Source organism: Suncus etruscus, chromosome 13 (genome assembly GCF_024139225.1).
Source record: "Suncus etruscus isolate mSunEtr1 chromosome 13, mSunEtr1.pri.cur, whole genome shotgun sequence".
NCBI classification, from domain to species: domain Eukaryota; kingdom Metazoa; phylum Chordata; class Mammalia; order Eulipotyphla; family Soricidae; genus Suncus; species Suncus etruscus.
The window spans coordinates 66,166,914-66,180,693 of NC_064860.1; the positions used below are offsets into that span (position 1 = coordinate 66,166,914).

The following is a 13,780-nucleotide window of genomic DNA, read 5'->3' on the forward strand; positions in this document are numbered from 1 at the left end:
GTGTTTGGAGAAGAAATGCACCACTTAAAACCGGATCTCTTGTTGCAACCTTGAAATGAAGTGTGTCCAACTTGCAGCCAATGAGATGAAATAGAACTCTATTCCAAAAAATACATTGTTTTACTAATTAAGGGGTGGGGAAAAAGGCCTTAGATAACAGATGATAAGAGGCTGTTTAGCATGTCTTGTATGGTTTGATCCCTGGAACCATATATCTCAGTGATATATCACTGTCAGAAGTGATTTCTGAGCACAATGCAAGGAGGCAGGAGTAAGCCCTGAGCAGTGTGAAGTGTGCTATTCTAATAACAACAACAAATGGAAAGAGTAACCTTAATATTAAGCCTCGCACATTTTATAGCAGATAGTACAATAGCTTCCATTCATAAAACACTAGGTTTGCTATTCCAGTTCCAGACCTTTCACATATATCAATTTATTTTACATTCACAAGTCTCTATATAGTATGTAAAATTAGAATCTCTAAATTAGAAGGGATAGAAAAATTAATTTCACCAATGTCTTACAAGTTACGCTAAATGAACACTTAATTGTATAATTAGAAAAAACCATTTTAAATCAGTGGCAGAATTGATTTTATCAAATTACTTAAAAACACAGATAAAGTGCTCTGGATAACATATCATGTTAAGACAACCCTTTATAGGGAAATAAGACAAATCCTCTTAGCACAGGTATGAGAGATCATGTTTTCATCTAAGAATGATATATAAAAATATTAAATTCAGGGGGCTAGAAAGATACTACAGAAGATAAAGCCTTATATACCACTGAATTGGATCCAATCCCCTGACCCTGCCAGGATCAATCCCTGAGCACAGAGCTAAGAGTAATCTTTGATTATCATTAGGTATAGCCCCAAAACAAAAATAAATAATAAAGATTTAAATGCTACAATAAGTTTTCTCTTCACACCAGTGAGAATGATCAGATTCAAAAAAGTAAGTGTTGGTGAGGATGTTGAGAATAAAATCTTTGGTGGATATAAAACTATTTCAGGTGCCAGGCACTTACCTTGCACGCAGTTAATCCCAGTTCTATGTCTAGCACTACATATGATACCCCAAGCACTGCCAGGGACAGTCACTTAGCAAAGAGTCAGAAATAAGTCCTGATGACTGCCAGGTATGACTGCCACCTACACCTATATTTTTAAAAATTGAATATACTGTTTGTGGGAATGTAAATAATGCACAGATTCACAAAATGTAGATAGAAATTCTACAGATGCATCAATATCACTTCTAGGAATTTATCAAAGAAGAAGAAAAGACTTATTTAAGAGATGTGCACCAGGGCCCGGAGAGATAGCACAGCGGCATTTGCCTTGCAAGCAGCCGATCCAGGACCAAAGGTGGTTGGTTCGAATCCCGGTGTCCCATATGGTCCCCCGTGCCTGCCAGGAGCTATTTCTGAGCAGACAGACAGGAGTAACCCCTGAGCACCGCCGGGTGTGGCCCAAAAACCAAAAAAAAAAAAAAAAAAAAAAGAGATGTGCACCCTTTATTCATATCTCATTATAAACAGTCAAAATGTGGATTCAATCTATATGTCCTTTAGCAGATGATTTGCTAAATAAGTTATTAATGTATTTTCATACAGTGGAATAATACTACTCTATTAAACCAGATGAAATTGTGCCACATAAATAAAATTGATAGATCTTGGGTTAATTATGCTATATAAAAAAGAAAAATATAATTATTTGATTACATCATACATATGTGGCATTAGTAATATTTTTAAAGCAATCAAATAAGATAAAACTGATTCCTACTCTAGTAAAAATAAAGACAAATACCAAAAGGAAAGAAATGGTGGGTGAGAGGAATGAATAGAAGAATCTTTTTTGAGGGACCGGAGAGATAGCCCAGCGGTAAGGCGTTTGCCTTGCATGCAGAAGGATAGTGGTTCGAATCTTGGCATCCCATATAGTCTTCCAAGCCTGCCAGGTGTGATTTCTGAGCGTAGAGCCAGAAAATAACCCTGAGCACTGCCGGGTGTGACCCCCCCCCAAAAAAAAGATGGATCTTTTTTGTGATGTGAAAATCCTATTCCAGTGGTGGGAGTGGTGAATACTGTGTACACATGCACACAATTACTAAGCCCTAAAATACCTTAATATTGTAAACCAGTGCAAAACAAATTACAATTATCAACTAAAATAAAATTTGAGAGATTTGGGGCCATATACATAGCCCAGTGGGTACAGCATTTGCCTTGCACATGGCAAGCCCAGGTTTGATCTTCAGCATCCCATATGGTCCCCTGACCCTTGAGCCAAGAGCCAGGAGTAATCTCTAAGTGCCACTAGGTGTGGCTCAAACCCCCCCCCCCAAATTATTTTGAGGAAACTGAAGTACAAAAAACACAATCTCACAAGAAAGTGACTTCATGCGAAACCTAGATGATATTTTTTACAAAAAAGAACCAAAGAAGTAAAGGAAATGATTTTCTTGTTTATCTATGTTATAAAATATTATCACAGAGTTCTGAAGATATTTCTGTTTTTAACTTTTGACCATTGAAGCAAAAAAAGAAAGGAATGGAAAAAAACCTACTGGCTAAGTCTCAACCCACTCAAATTAAAAATTACTACTTCTCTCTTTCATGGGATTTTGGTTTATCCCTAATTTTTTTCCCCAAAAAGTCTTAAAGAGGGGCCGGAGAGATAGCATGGAGGTAAGGCGTTTGCCTTTCATGCAGGAGGTCATCGGTTCGAATCCCGGCGCCCCATATGGTCCCCTGTGCCTGCCAGGAGCAATTTCTGAGCCTGGAGCCAGGAATAACCCCTGAGCACTGCCAGGTGTGACCCAAAAACCAAAAAAAAAAAAAAAAGTCTTAAAGAAATAAATACTATCATGATTTTTTCAGACACCCCTTGAAAGATTCAATAAGACTAAAACCAGCTTTGCACCTGTACTTTTGAACTAACAGAAGTCACCTAGTTAAGTTATGGCAAGTTCTGAACTATATGAAGAAAATGACTGAAATGACCATCTCTATCAAATACTAAATTGTGTGATTCATTCTCTAGTCTAACTAAACTAAGAATCTAGAGAAGGTAAATTGATGTGACTCAATCAATGTAAGTAAAATACATTATGATTTGATAAAGAAAAACTAAGTGATGGAAAGGGGGAGATTGAGAAAAAAATGCAGTCCTTTGACTGGAGACTTTTTTGATTTTCTTTTTAACATTTTAGATTTAATTCTAAATTTTATCCCATCATTTGCTGGCTAAGAATAAAAATGTTATCATTCAAGCACACTAGATACTTGCTCATAAAATTTTATTTCTCTTGACAAGTGCAAAATGTCATAAGTACTATTAAATTTCTATGTAAATCTTAGATTAAATATGACAAAACTTGCTAATAAGTTATTAAAGCTATAATATTTACTTTGAGAATTAAAAGACTGATATTAGAAATTAGTGTTATATTAATCCAAATTAAGCATAAAACATGCTAATAAGGATAAGGTATGTTCACACACTTATTAATACACTAATTACAGAAAATACAATTTATAATAAAGACAAGTTATTCTCAAGTTAGTTAGACAATGTAAGTTTAGAATTAACCTTGCTTTGCTTCATGACAGGCTTATGTTGCAGAGGACAGGGCCCAGAAAAACAATCAGTTCCAGGAACTTTTCAAAGGTACAATTAGATAAACAATTAGATAAACTAGCAACACTTGGGGACCTGTGGGCAATATACCTTATGTAACTGCACCCCAACGTCTCGTATGCCAATTAGGCAACCAAGCCCATTTAACATGTACTAAGAAACAATAATTTTACCCATAGCTTGAAGCTCCACTTATCTTATAAAAATGAGCTGCAAACCCACTTAGTGGTCGCTACTCATGAGAGGTGTGGCCCCAGCATGCTGGTAATAAACTCCCCTGCTTTTGCATTATTGATTCATCTCCTAACAGTCCTGTGGGTCAGATTTTGAGTCTGGCACTAACATGGGCAAGACTTTTACCAATTAAATTGTAAGAATATTTTGAGGATTAAAATCAGTGATATAAGATTTATAAAAAACCAAATCTATCTTGCTACTATTCTTTTTTTTTTTTTTTTGTGGTTTTTTGGGTCACACCCGGCAGTGCTCAGGGGTTACTCCTGGCTCCATGCTCAGAAATTGATCCTGGCAGGCAAGTGGGACCATATGGGATACCAAGATTCGAACCGATGACCTTCTGCATAAAAGGCAAACAAACGCCTTATCTCCATGCTATCTCTCCAGCCCCCTTGCTACTATTCTTAATATTATACTGTTGATATGTGGAGACATTGACTAAAATTCCATAAAAATAAATAAGTACTGAATCAGTTTCCTAGAATTCTCAAGGGGCATTATCTCTCAGCATCAATAAGCATTTAAATAATCATTGCAGTACTTTTCAGTGTGAATGAATGTAATCCACTTTTTTGAGAAAACAAAAACGAGTTACTCACAAGACTCCTAATGAAATATTTAACCTTTAACTTCAAGATTTAATGATTAAATCCTGTCCACAATAGTGCACTATCAATAAACCTTGGTTGCTACCAAGCTATCAATAACAAAATAACGTATTTTGATTAAATATCTTTAGGAAATATAATCATGCCAAGAAATTTAGCAATATTATTTCTTTAAGCAAGTGAAAATTTGTTTCTAAAAAATTAAATACTATCATAGCTGTAAATGTAATAAAAATGACCACTGTTTTTTCCCCTGAAACCTAAATGAAATCATTACTAGAGAATATGATTAGTGAGGACCCAAAGATGAGTACTTTTCTCACACTGTTAATTTATTTTCTTTTTTTTTTTTGTTTTTGTTTTTTTGTTTGTTTGTTTGTTTTTGGGTCAGACCTGGTATCGCTCAGGAGTTACTCCTGACTCCATGCTCAGAAATCGCCCTGGCAGGCTCCAGGGACCTGGGATGCTGGAATTCGAACCAATGACATTCTGCATAAAAGGCAGACGCCTTACCTCCATCCTATCTTTTCAGCCCCACACTGTTAATTTCAATTCAACTTGGAGTTAATACATCCATAATATCTTATTTAATCATACATTGATTTAGGAAACTAATTACTTTAGGATTAAATCTAAATTTTAGGACCTTAGTATGTATATCTTTAAGTTCAAAAGAGTCAGCAGAGAAACCCCTTTGAAAGAAACAAATAGAATCTCTTTGAATAAGTACCAGGATCAGACTATAATAAAGACAGAGAGAAAAAGTAGAGAAAACTCCACTAACAATTCTATTTCTGATTCATAATTATGTACTTACCACTCTCCAAATACAATTTATAACAAAGATTAAATGTATTTAAGAAAGGTAAGAGTACAAGAAAGTGGAAAGAAATTCTAAAATGGCTAGCCTCATAAAAGACCTTATAACATTCTGGTACTGAAAACAAAAATGAGAAAGACAATGTTTTAAAATCTGAACAAGTTACCTGAAAGTGACATTTACAAAATAAAATAAATTATGGCATTTTAAAAGAAATGATATAAAGTTAGTTTACTTTCATAGATGAATCATCTATCAGGGCACCATTTCTGTGTGTTTCTGTGTGTCTTTTTAGTGTGCCAAAGAGTGTAGTTGCAGAAACACCCATAAATCAATATTCTCCAATATACCAGTGTATCCTATTTTCTCTGCTCAACTGAACCATTTCAGTCCAAGAATAATCCCTCCACTTTCCCTGGTTTAGATTAGAAAAATAAATTATTTTGGCTTTAGGTAAAAGCATGCCTATTTGGTAGACTTATATTTACTTTCTCGTTTTCTCCAAATGATAAAAATTAGATCATTCAAATTCTAAATTATTTGTGGAGCATCATCCCAAAAATTATGCCAAAAGGTCACAACATACTAAAAACAGTATGAAAATGATACTTCAAAGTATAGTGTACTTAAACCAAAATTACTACTAAAAAGCACTCCATTTAATAAAATCTGGAAAGACAATCTTTGATTATGTGAGCCAAGTGATTCTTATGCAGACAAGATAGTTCTTCTGTAGTTTTGCGGGTAAGACAGCCAGCAGATGTCTGCTGAGTCTAAAGGGAATTTCTCTTCCTCTGGAGAAAATAGCTTAAATAATAAACAAATAGCCATATGCTGACTGTGCACTGCTCAGCAGATGACGTACAGACACATTTTGCAATGAAGAGCATGAGGGTCAAGGTTCAAATAAATTTTCTTCAAAATGCAATGCAATTACCCAAGATCAAATTACTTATTAGATAGAAGTTGTGTCAAAGAACAGTGCTATCAATTTGTACCAGCATAAAATGGACTCTAAATATAATCATTAGTATCTTTGGTGTAAGAGCATGGACAAATAAAATATTTTCCCAAACACTAAAAATATTCTCAAATATTGTTTTGAGAGCTATTTCAAAAATTTTCTTGCAAAAAATTTTTTAAATCTGGTATGTGAAAAATATTGTAGGAGAGAGAAAGACACAGAATAGTCCACTCATCTATGGGATTTAAGAAAAATAAAAGATATTATTGTAATAATACACAGAGACAATAGAGATGAGGACTGAAAGGTCCAGCCCACAGTATGAAGCTTACAACAAAGAGTGGTGAGTTTATTTGGAGAAATAACTACACTGACAACTATCATGACAATGGCAGTGAGAGAGAAATAGAATGCCTGTCTCAAATACAGGCAAGGGGTAGGAGGCATTGATGGTGAGAATGATGCACTGATGAAGGGGGGGGTGTCCTTTTTTTATAACTGAAACCCAGCTATAAACATGTTTGTAATCATGATACTTAAATAAAGATATTAATATTAAAAAAAGAAATTGAGTTTCCATAAAATTTAGATAAAGCATTATCTTCTAATTTATTTATATTAAATTATCTCCATTATGATATTGGTGGATTGCAAGTTACAAAGCGGTTAACAGTAAATTAAGTTTTGAACTTCCAAAATATTGGAAGTGAAAATTTTAGGTATAAAGATTACTAAATAGGGGAGAATACTTGTGGGCAATGCATTTGCTTGCATGCAGAAGGATGGTGGTTCGAATCCTGGCATCCCATATGGTCTCCTGAGCCTGTCAGGAGCGATTACTGAGTGTAGAGCCAGGAGTAGCCCCTGAGCCTGAGCGCTGCTGGGTGTGACCCAAAATCAAAACAAAACAAAATAAAAAGATTACTATATATTGTTTACTAACCAAATTTTCTGATTTTATCATCTTGTGATATATGTTTAATTTTATCAAAACTAAGTTTTCAATTCAGATTTCACCACTTCGAAAAACCTAGTGCTTCTAACTGACTCTAATGTGGCTATAAGTTTACTTAAAATAAAAATAAAAACAATCCTAAAGAAACCCAATATATATCATCATTTGGGAACATTTTTCAAATTGAAATATTAAAAGTGCAATGGATGATAGTATTATCATAACTATAAAAAGGTTACAAATCACATTCCATATAATTTTTCCCCAACGCTGGAGAGACAAACACTAGTTAGAACCAAAAAAATCCAGTTGTTGTTACAGCTGTACAACTTCGGTAAAAGGCAACTAAAACACAGATAAATGTTTTTAAAAGCATTACCAACAACTGTGCTGTGCAATTCTGTGGCCTCAAGACATTTTGTTAATGCTATTACTTTGGGCTGCAGCTTTCACTAAAATTTAGATTAAAACTTTGCTTTCCTATATTTTGGACAGTATAAGAATAGTTCTTATTGAAATTTTGATAATAAAATTAAAGTGGAGAAGGGAGGAATATAGCAATATTCTCTAGCACAAAAATAAAAACTAACAAACTATAAGAGCAGTTCATAGACTTAAATTAGGGAAACTACAATTTAAATTTCCTCTCCATTCTCTTTTGCCCACCCCTGATTTTTCATATAATATAGAAAAGGCTAACTTTGGTGTTAGGATGAAAGCAAATCTTAAAATAGTGAAAGAAAACAGCAATCTGCCTAACAACTGACATTACTGTATATTGATTTCTATATCACCAAAGTAATTTATATTACTTTTCCAAACATTGTTAATTATAAAAAATGTATTTTAACTTCAGATGACTTTTTTTTCCCATATAACTTAAGCATTAGAATAATAAAATGTACCCAATAAAAAATATAATTCCAATAACTATAAATAACAAGTATTAAAAATAGTCAAAGCAAACAGCATCAAACCTTTTTACAACACTTCAAATAATCACTCATAATATTACTAGCTTTATAATACCAAGCTACATTTGACTAATAGACAATATTTATATATACCCTTATCTCAAATCTACAAATTTAACTTAATGTGATCTTTAAATCCTTTCATAGATTATATTTAAGCAGTAAATATAATATTCTGAATAAGAAAGTATTTTAGAGACTTACTCATGGCTATCATGCTAAAATTTGTGAATTATGCCTTCCTAGACTATGCATTTGAATATTTTGCAGTAAAAGACTATATAATGACCTTATGTCGAGTTTCAATTCCATGATGGTTTATTTGTTGACTAAGACTCAAAGAGCTTTTCTATAATGGACTCTCAAGGTAATGGAGTGTCTAACTAGAAAAAGAACTTAACTGGAAACTGAAAATGTCTTTTAAAATATCTACACAAAAGCCAGATTAGAAAAGACAGTTTTCTAAATCCTAGTGCATTAAGGGTATTTTGATCATCTGAGGTAAAACTAGAGGTGTTTTGAAGAGGAAGATGTGGAGAGTTAGCATTTAAAGCTTCTATTCAATCTATAATCTTATCATTTTTTTAATCTGATAATAAGAATGCAAGAAGGGTAGCAAATAACAGAAACATGAGGTGATCGCTGATATTTCTGTTGGTACACACTTCATTGAAAAGGAATTATAACTCCAGAGAATAAACAATCACTCTGGTTTTACTTCCTGATCTTCAGTTACTTGCATACCAAAAATAGGAGTTGGTCTAAGTCGTCAACATAATATTCCCTGAGTTTCTAAATCTGTTTTCAAATACTAATGTTATTTTCACAATATAATGATTAGTCTTGAATATAAATGTGTCAAAAGTGTAAAATGTACTAAAATTCTAACTTTGAAAGGTAGCTTACCCAAACCCAAGTCCTTATATACAAAGGTTGAACAATTTAGCTCTTTTGATTTACACTTAATTATAGTTGAGCTTAAGAAAAAGACAAAAGGGAAAAAGCAAAATACACTTCTATTGTGACAGTACTTTTTAGATATCCCATGATGTAGTTCTAATACTTTTAGCAAAATTAAAAACAAAGAAAATAGAATAAACTTGCCACCAATTAATAGTGACCGAAGAAATATAAACTTGAGGTTCAATTTTAGTATTATAAAAAGTAAGAATGGCCATTTCTAACAGTTTTAAATGGGCTGCTCATTTTTTATACTATATATGTTAAGTGTTATGCTCATACATCTTTGACACACTGTCCTTTTTAAGTAATTCATGAATTTATGAATGTCATCATAAATTCCCTAGGGCTTATTTCACATTAAAAATATTTGATTGAGGGCCCGGAGAGATAGCACAGCGGTGTTTGCCTTGCAAGCAGCCGATCCAAGATCAAAGGTGGTTGGTTCGAATCCCGGTGTCCTATATGGTCCCCCTTGCCTGCCAGGAGCTATTTCTGAGCAGACAGCCAGAAGTAACCCCTGAGCAACGCTGGGTGTGACCCAAAAACCAAAAAAAAAAAAAAAAAATTTTTTTTGATTGAATTAGACTATCTACCTATGCATGACTTTTTATGTCTGTAATTTTGTAAAATCTATGGTTTTATTTTTATTTATATATACATATATACATTCTAGATGAATGTTGAAAATAATAGAAAAGCATGAAGGCTGATTACATTATCAATTTTAACTTAAATCATCTCAAAATATCTATCATAGAAAATATAAATATGAAATATATGCAGAGCATATACATTGTCAGGTGCAATTTTATGTAATTAATTCAATCTTGTCTATTTCTTATGTAATTTCACAATTTCTGTTACATAAACATATACACATCCAGAATAAAATATTTTGGCTTGAGGATGCTTACTAAAAAAAAAGAAATTTTCTCAATGAGAAACAGTTCTCATTCTAAAAAAATATGCATCTCTTATTTTAGATATAATGACTGAATTATTAGTTAACAACACTTTCTTGACATCATTTCAAATAAGCTACAAAAATGGTGTTTCAATAAATTTTACTCCTAATAAAATTCTTACTAGACAGTTAAACTATTGCTGTGTATAGCAGAAATATTTGGTTTGGTTATTTTTTGGTGTTGTTTTTTTTTTTTTGTTTTTTTTTTTTTGGTTTTTGGGCCACACCCGTTTGACGCTCAGGGGTTACTCCTGGCTATGTGCTCAGAAATCGCCCCTGGCTTGGGGGGACCATATGGGACGCCGGGGGATCGAACCGCGGTCCGTTCCTTGGCTAGTGCTTGTAAGGCAGACACCTTACCTCTAGCGCCACCTTCCCGGCCCTGTTTTTTTTTTTTTTTAATGAAGCAAATAGTTTTATTTAGAAAGCATATACAGGAGAGAAAGAAAGGGAGGAAGAGAGATTAAAAACAGGAAAGATAAAAGTAGAGATGCACAGACAGAAAAACAATTCCCATAAAAGAGGGGCATTACCCAAGTCCAGCTGGGATGTGAGCAACTGCAGAACAGAGCCTAATTTAAATCCGCTCCCCCAGTTGAAACTATTTCTCTTAATGAAGACAAATGAAACATGTGCCCTACTATTCTTTTACAGAAACATATTTCCATTCAATAGATTTAAAAGCAACACAAGGGGAGAATAAATACATTTCAATAAAAATGTTCAAAAGAAAAAGCTTCAATTCAAAATTAAAATAATGCAACATAGTGTAAATTCCAAATCTGTTTGAATTGCCAGCTGAGACGCAAAATAGAAGAAATGCATAAAAATACAGGTTTGATTCATAAATTTAAAGCAAAAGACTGTGGGTTGAAATTTGTTGTTAGCATCAATGCAAAAGATCCCCGCTCTGCTACCCCCAGCCAATGTCAACCCCATTATACTTACTAGCTACCTCCAGCGATGCGTTGTGGCTCACGGCTTCTCCAAGGTAATTTCTAGCTACACAAACATAGACCCCTTCATCAGGCCTACTTTTTCGTCCATGGACTATACGTAAGAAAAATAAAGATCCACTTGGCAGCAACATTCTGTGTGAGCGTGGGTCATCTTTGTCAGTCTCCACTCTCTCCCCCCCTTTGTACCATTCTATAGTGGGTATGGGGCGGCCCTCGGCTTTACAGTTCAAAGTTGCAGGTTCTCCTTTGGACACAATTAAGTCTGAAGGATGTTCAACAATTCGAGGTGGAAAATCTTCCTGCCGAAGACGGGAGCCTGCAGAAGAAAGGGCAAGAAATAAAAGTTTCATATGACTTGCTGAAGACATTTAAAAGTCGGATTTCCAAAGTCTAGGCTTAAGGCTCAATTTAAATACTGCATAAAGCTCATTTACCTTGCCTACCCAATATGCTAACTAATCCCTCTGTTGTCCATTTGACTAAACCTGCTAACTCCTGAATCCTGTTGACCATCCACTTAGAAAGTGTGCTTGCCTAAACATCCCCCAAACAAAGTCCATCTGCTCTTCAAATGCCTGTCCATGAATTCTTTCAGAAGCCCTCTCACTGTTTACTACACCATATATGCGCCTGTATTCCCAGAGAAATGAGTTAGAGAATTGCTGAGTGACAAATAGTGGCATAGTTTCTTGAAATCAATATTTTAACTGGTATCAATCAGCAGTTTAACAAAGCATTCACTAAATAATAAGTAAGACCAAGATTTTCTTTATAAAGCCTTTCACATTTTCCTAAGTTCATATACTTATATATGAATACACACATATATATAATATATATATACACACATATATATACACACATATATAATATATATACATATATATAATATATATACACACATATATATACACACATATATATATACACACATATATATAATATATATATATACATATATATAATATATATATACACACATATATATAATAGCTTCCTCATTTTATGAGTAAATTAATTTTACTAGTGGCAAATATGGTGAAATTTTAGTACACTGAAAAGATAAAATGTCACATCATTGAGTGAAATAGCGATATACTATTATGTGAAAAAAAAGTGATGAAGGAGTTACATTCCATGCTTTGAGTTTCAGTTAAGAGAATTGTGTCATTTAAATATACTCAGTGCTTGTTTTCTTATTTGTAGTATTCCTATTAATTTGCTGCTACTGCTACATTTGATATGAAATTTTCTTAAATATTCCTCAAACTTAATACTCCCAAGTTCATTGTTTATCTTAAACCAGCTTCAACCTGAAATAAACCCAGGAGAAACTAGTCTTCTCCAAATTTTCTCAAATTAATCTCATTATCTTCATTTCTGTAACCAGTTATCTACCCAGATCAAACTGCTATCAGTTCCCACCAGGATTTAGGAATACTCCTAAAGACTGCCCCTCAATGTTAACCAGAGGAAGGCTTTGAAATGCAAATACAATCTGGGCCTTAGCCTACTTCAGTGCTCTTAAAATAAATCATTGCTCTTAAGATAAAGTCCTTAATAAGACCTTAAAGAGGCAGTGAGCTGTTCATCTAACAAATCTAGCTTTCCAGATCATACTTGCTCTGTTGTCTTCACCCAAATTTTCTATTAGTTCCACAAATATACTGTACTTCCTTCCACAGGCTTATACCTGCCATAGAGTATAAATTCAAAATGATCTTACCCTACATTATACCAAAGATTCTTCAAATCTCTATGTAGTCTGGTCTTTCACAACAAAATAAACATGGTTTTATAAAATTAAACAGTATTATATGGGAATCCTTGGTAAAATTGTGCATATTTAACATTTAAATCAAAACTGTTTGATGACCTTAATACTGCCCTCTCCTTTCCATTACTTTGTGATATAGGTATTTGCTAGTGCTCACAATTTTGTTTATTCTAGAAGTGAATTTAGCATATACTATATATGCATAATGAAATTTGTTGAATAAATAAAAAATGAATTAAGTGCACAGAAACCAGTTTAAATGAAACTATCTAAACATATTAATCATATAGTTTATAGAGAATTTTTAAGAATTTTTGTTACTGTAATACATAATCTATTAAACTCTATTAAATTATATGTTTCCATTGAATTTACTTATTTTATATTTCTAATTTGTAATTAGTGAAATCAATTTTTAGTGAAATCAATTTTAATAAATTAGAAACTAAAATGTCTTATTTCTTTATAGATGCCATTAACGAAAGGAACATTTTAATCTGAAATGTTAAGAAATAGCCTTAGTTTACTTCATGGTATACAACATAACTTCTTTGAAGAAAGGAGGGACTAAAAGATGAGGCAAATGAGAAAAAATAATCAGGAAATTACTTTTCAGATGAGTACTCTCACAAACTCTCTATTGAAGCCAAATAATATTCAATTTGGATTTTTAGATTACTCAATGCTATGTGTTCAGTGTTATGTAATGTTCAGTGGTATGAAGAGTCAGAAATAAAACACTGTAATAGGTCATCAACTTTCCCTTCTCAGTAGTTAGAAAGGGAATGAGATAATGTAATTATAGAGGGTATAGATCAACAGCTGGGAGAAATATGTAGGATTTTTTTCAATTATATTTTGTTTTGGGGGGGCCACACTGGATAGTATCTGGAGGTTACTCCTG

At 33.3% G+C, this 13,780-nt stretch overlaps 1 protein-coding gene across 1 annotated transcript in view; it reads right to left on the minus strand.

The window, feature by feature from the left end:
• ROBO1 (roundabout guidance receptor 1) overlaps positions 1–13,780 on the minus strand; it is a 945,902-nt gene that overhangs the window by 318,806 nt on the left and 613,316 nt on the right. The window contains 1 exon segment of the mRNA XM_049785492.1: positions 11,089–11,415. Coding sequence (XP_049641449.1) covers positions 11,089–11,415 — 327 coding nt within the window.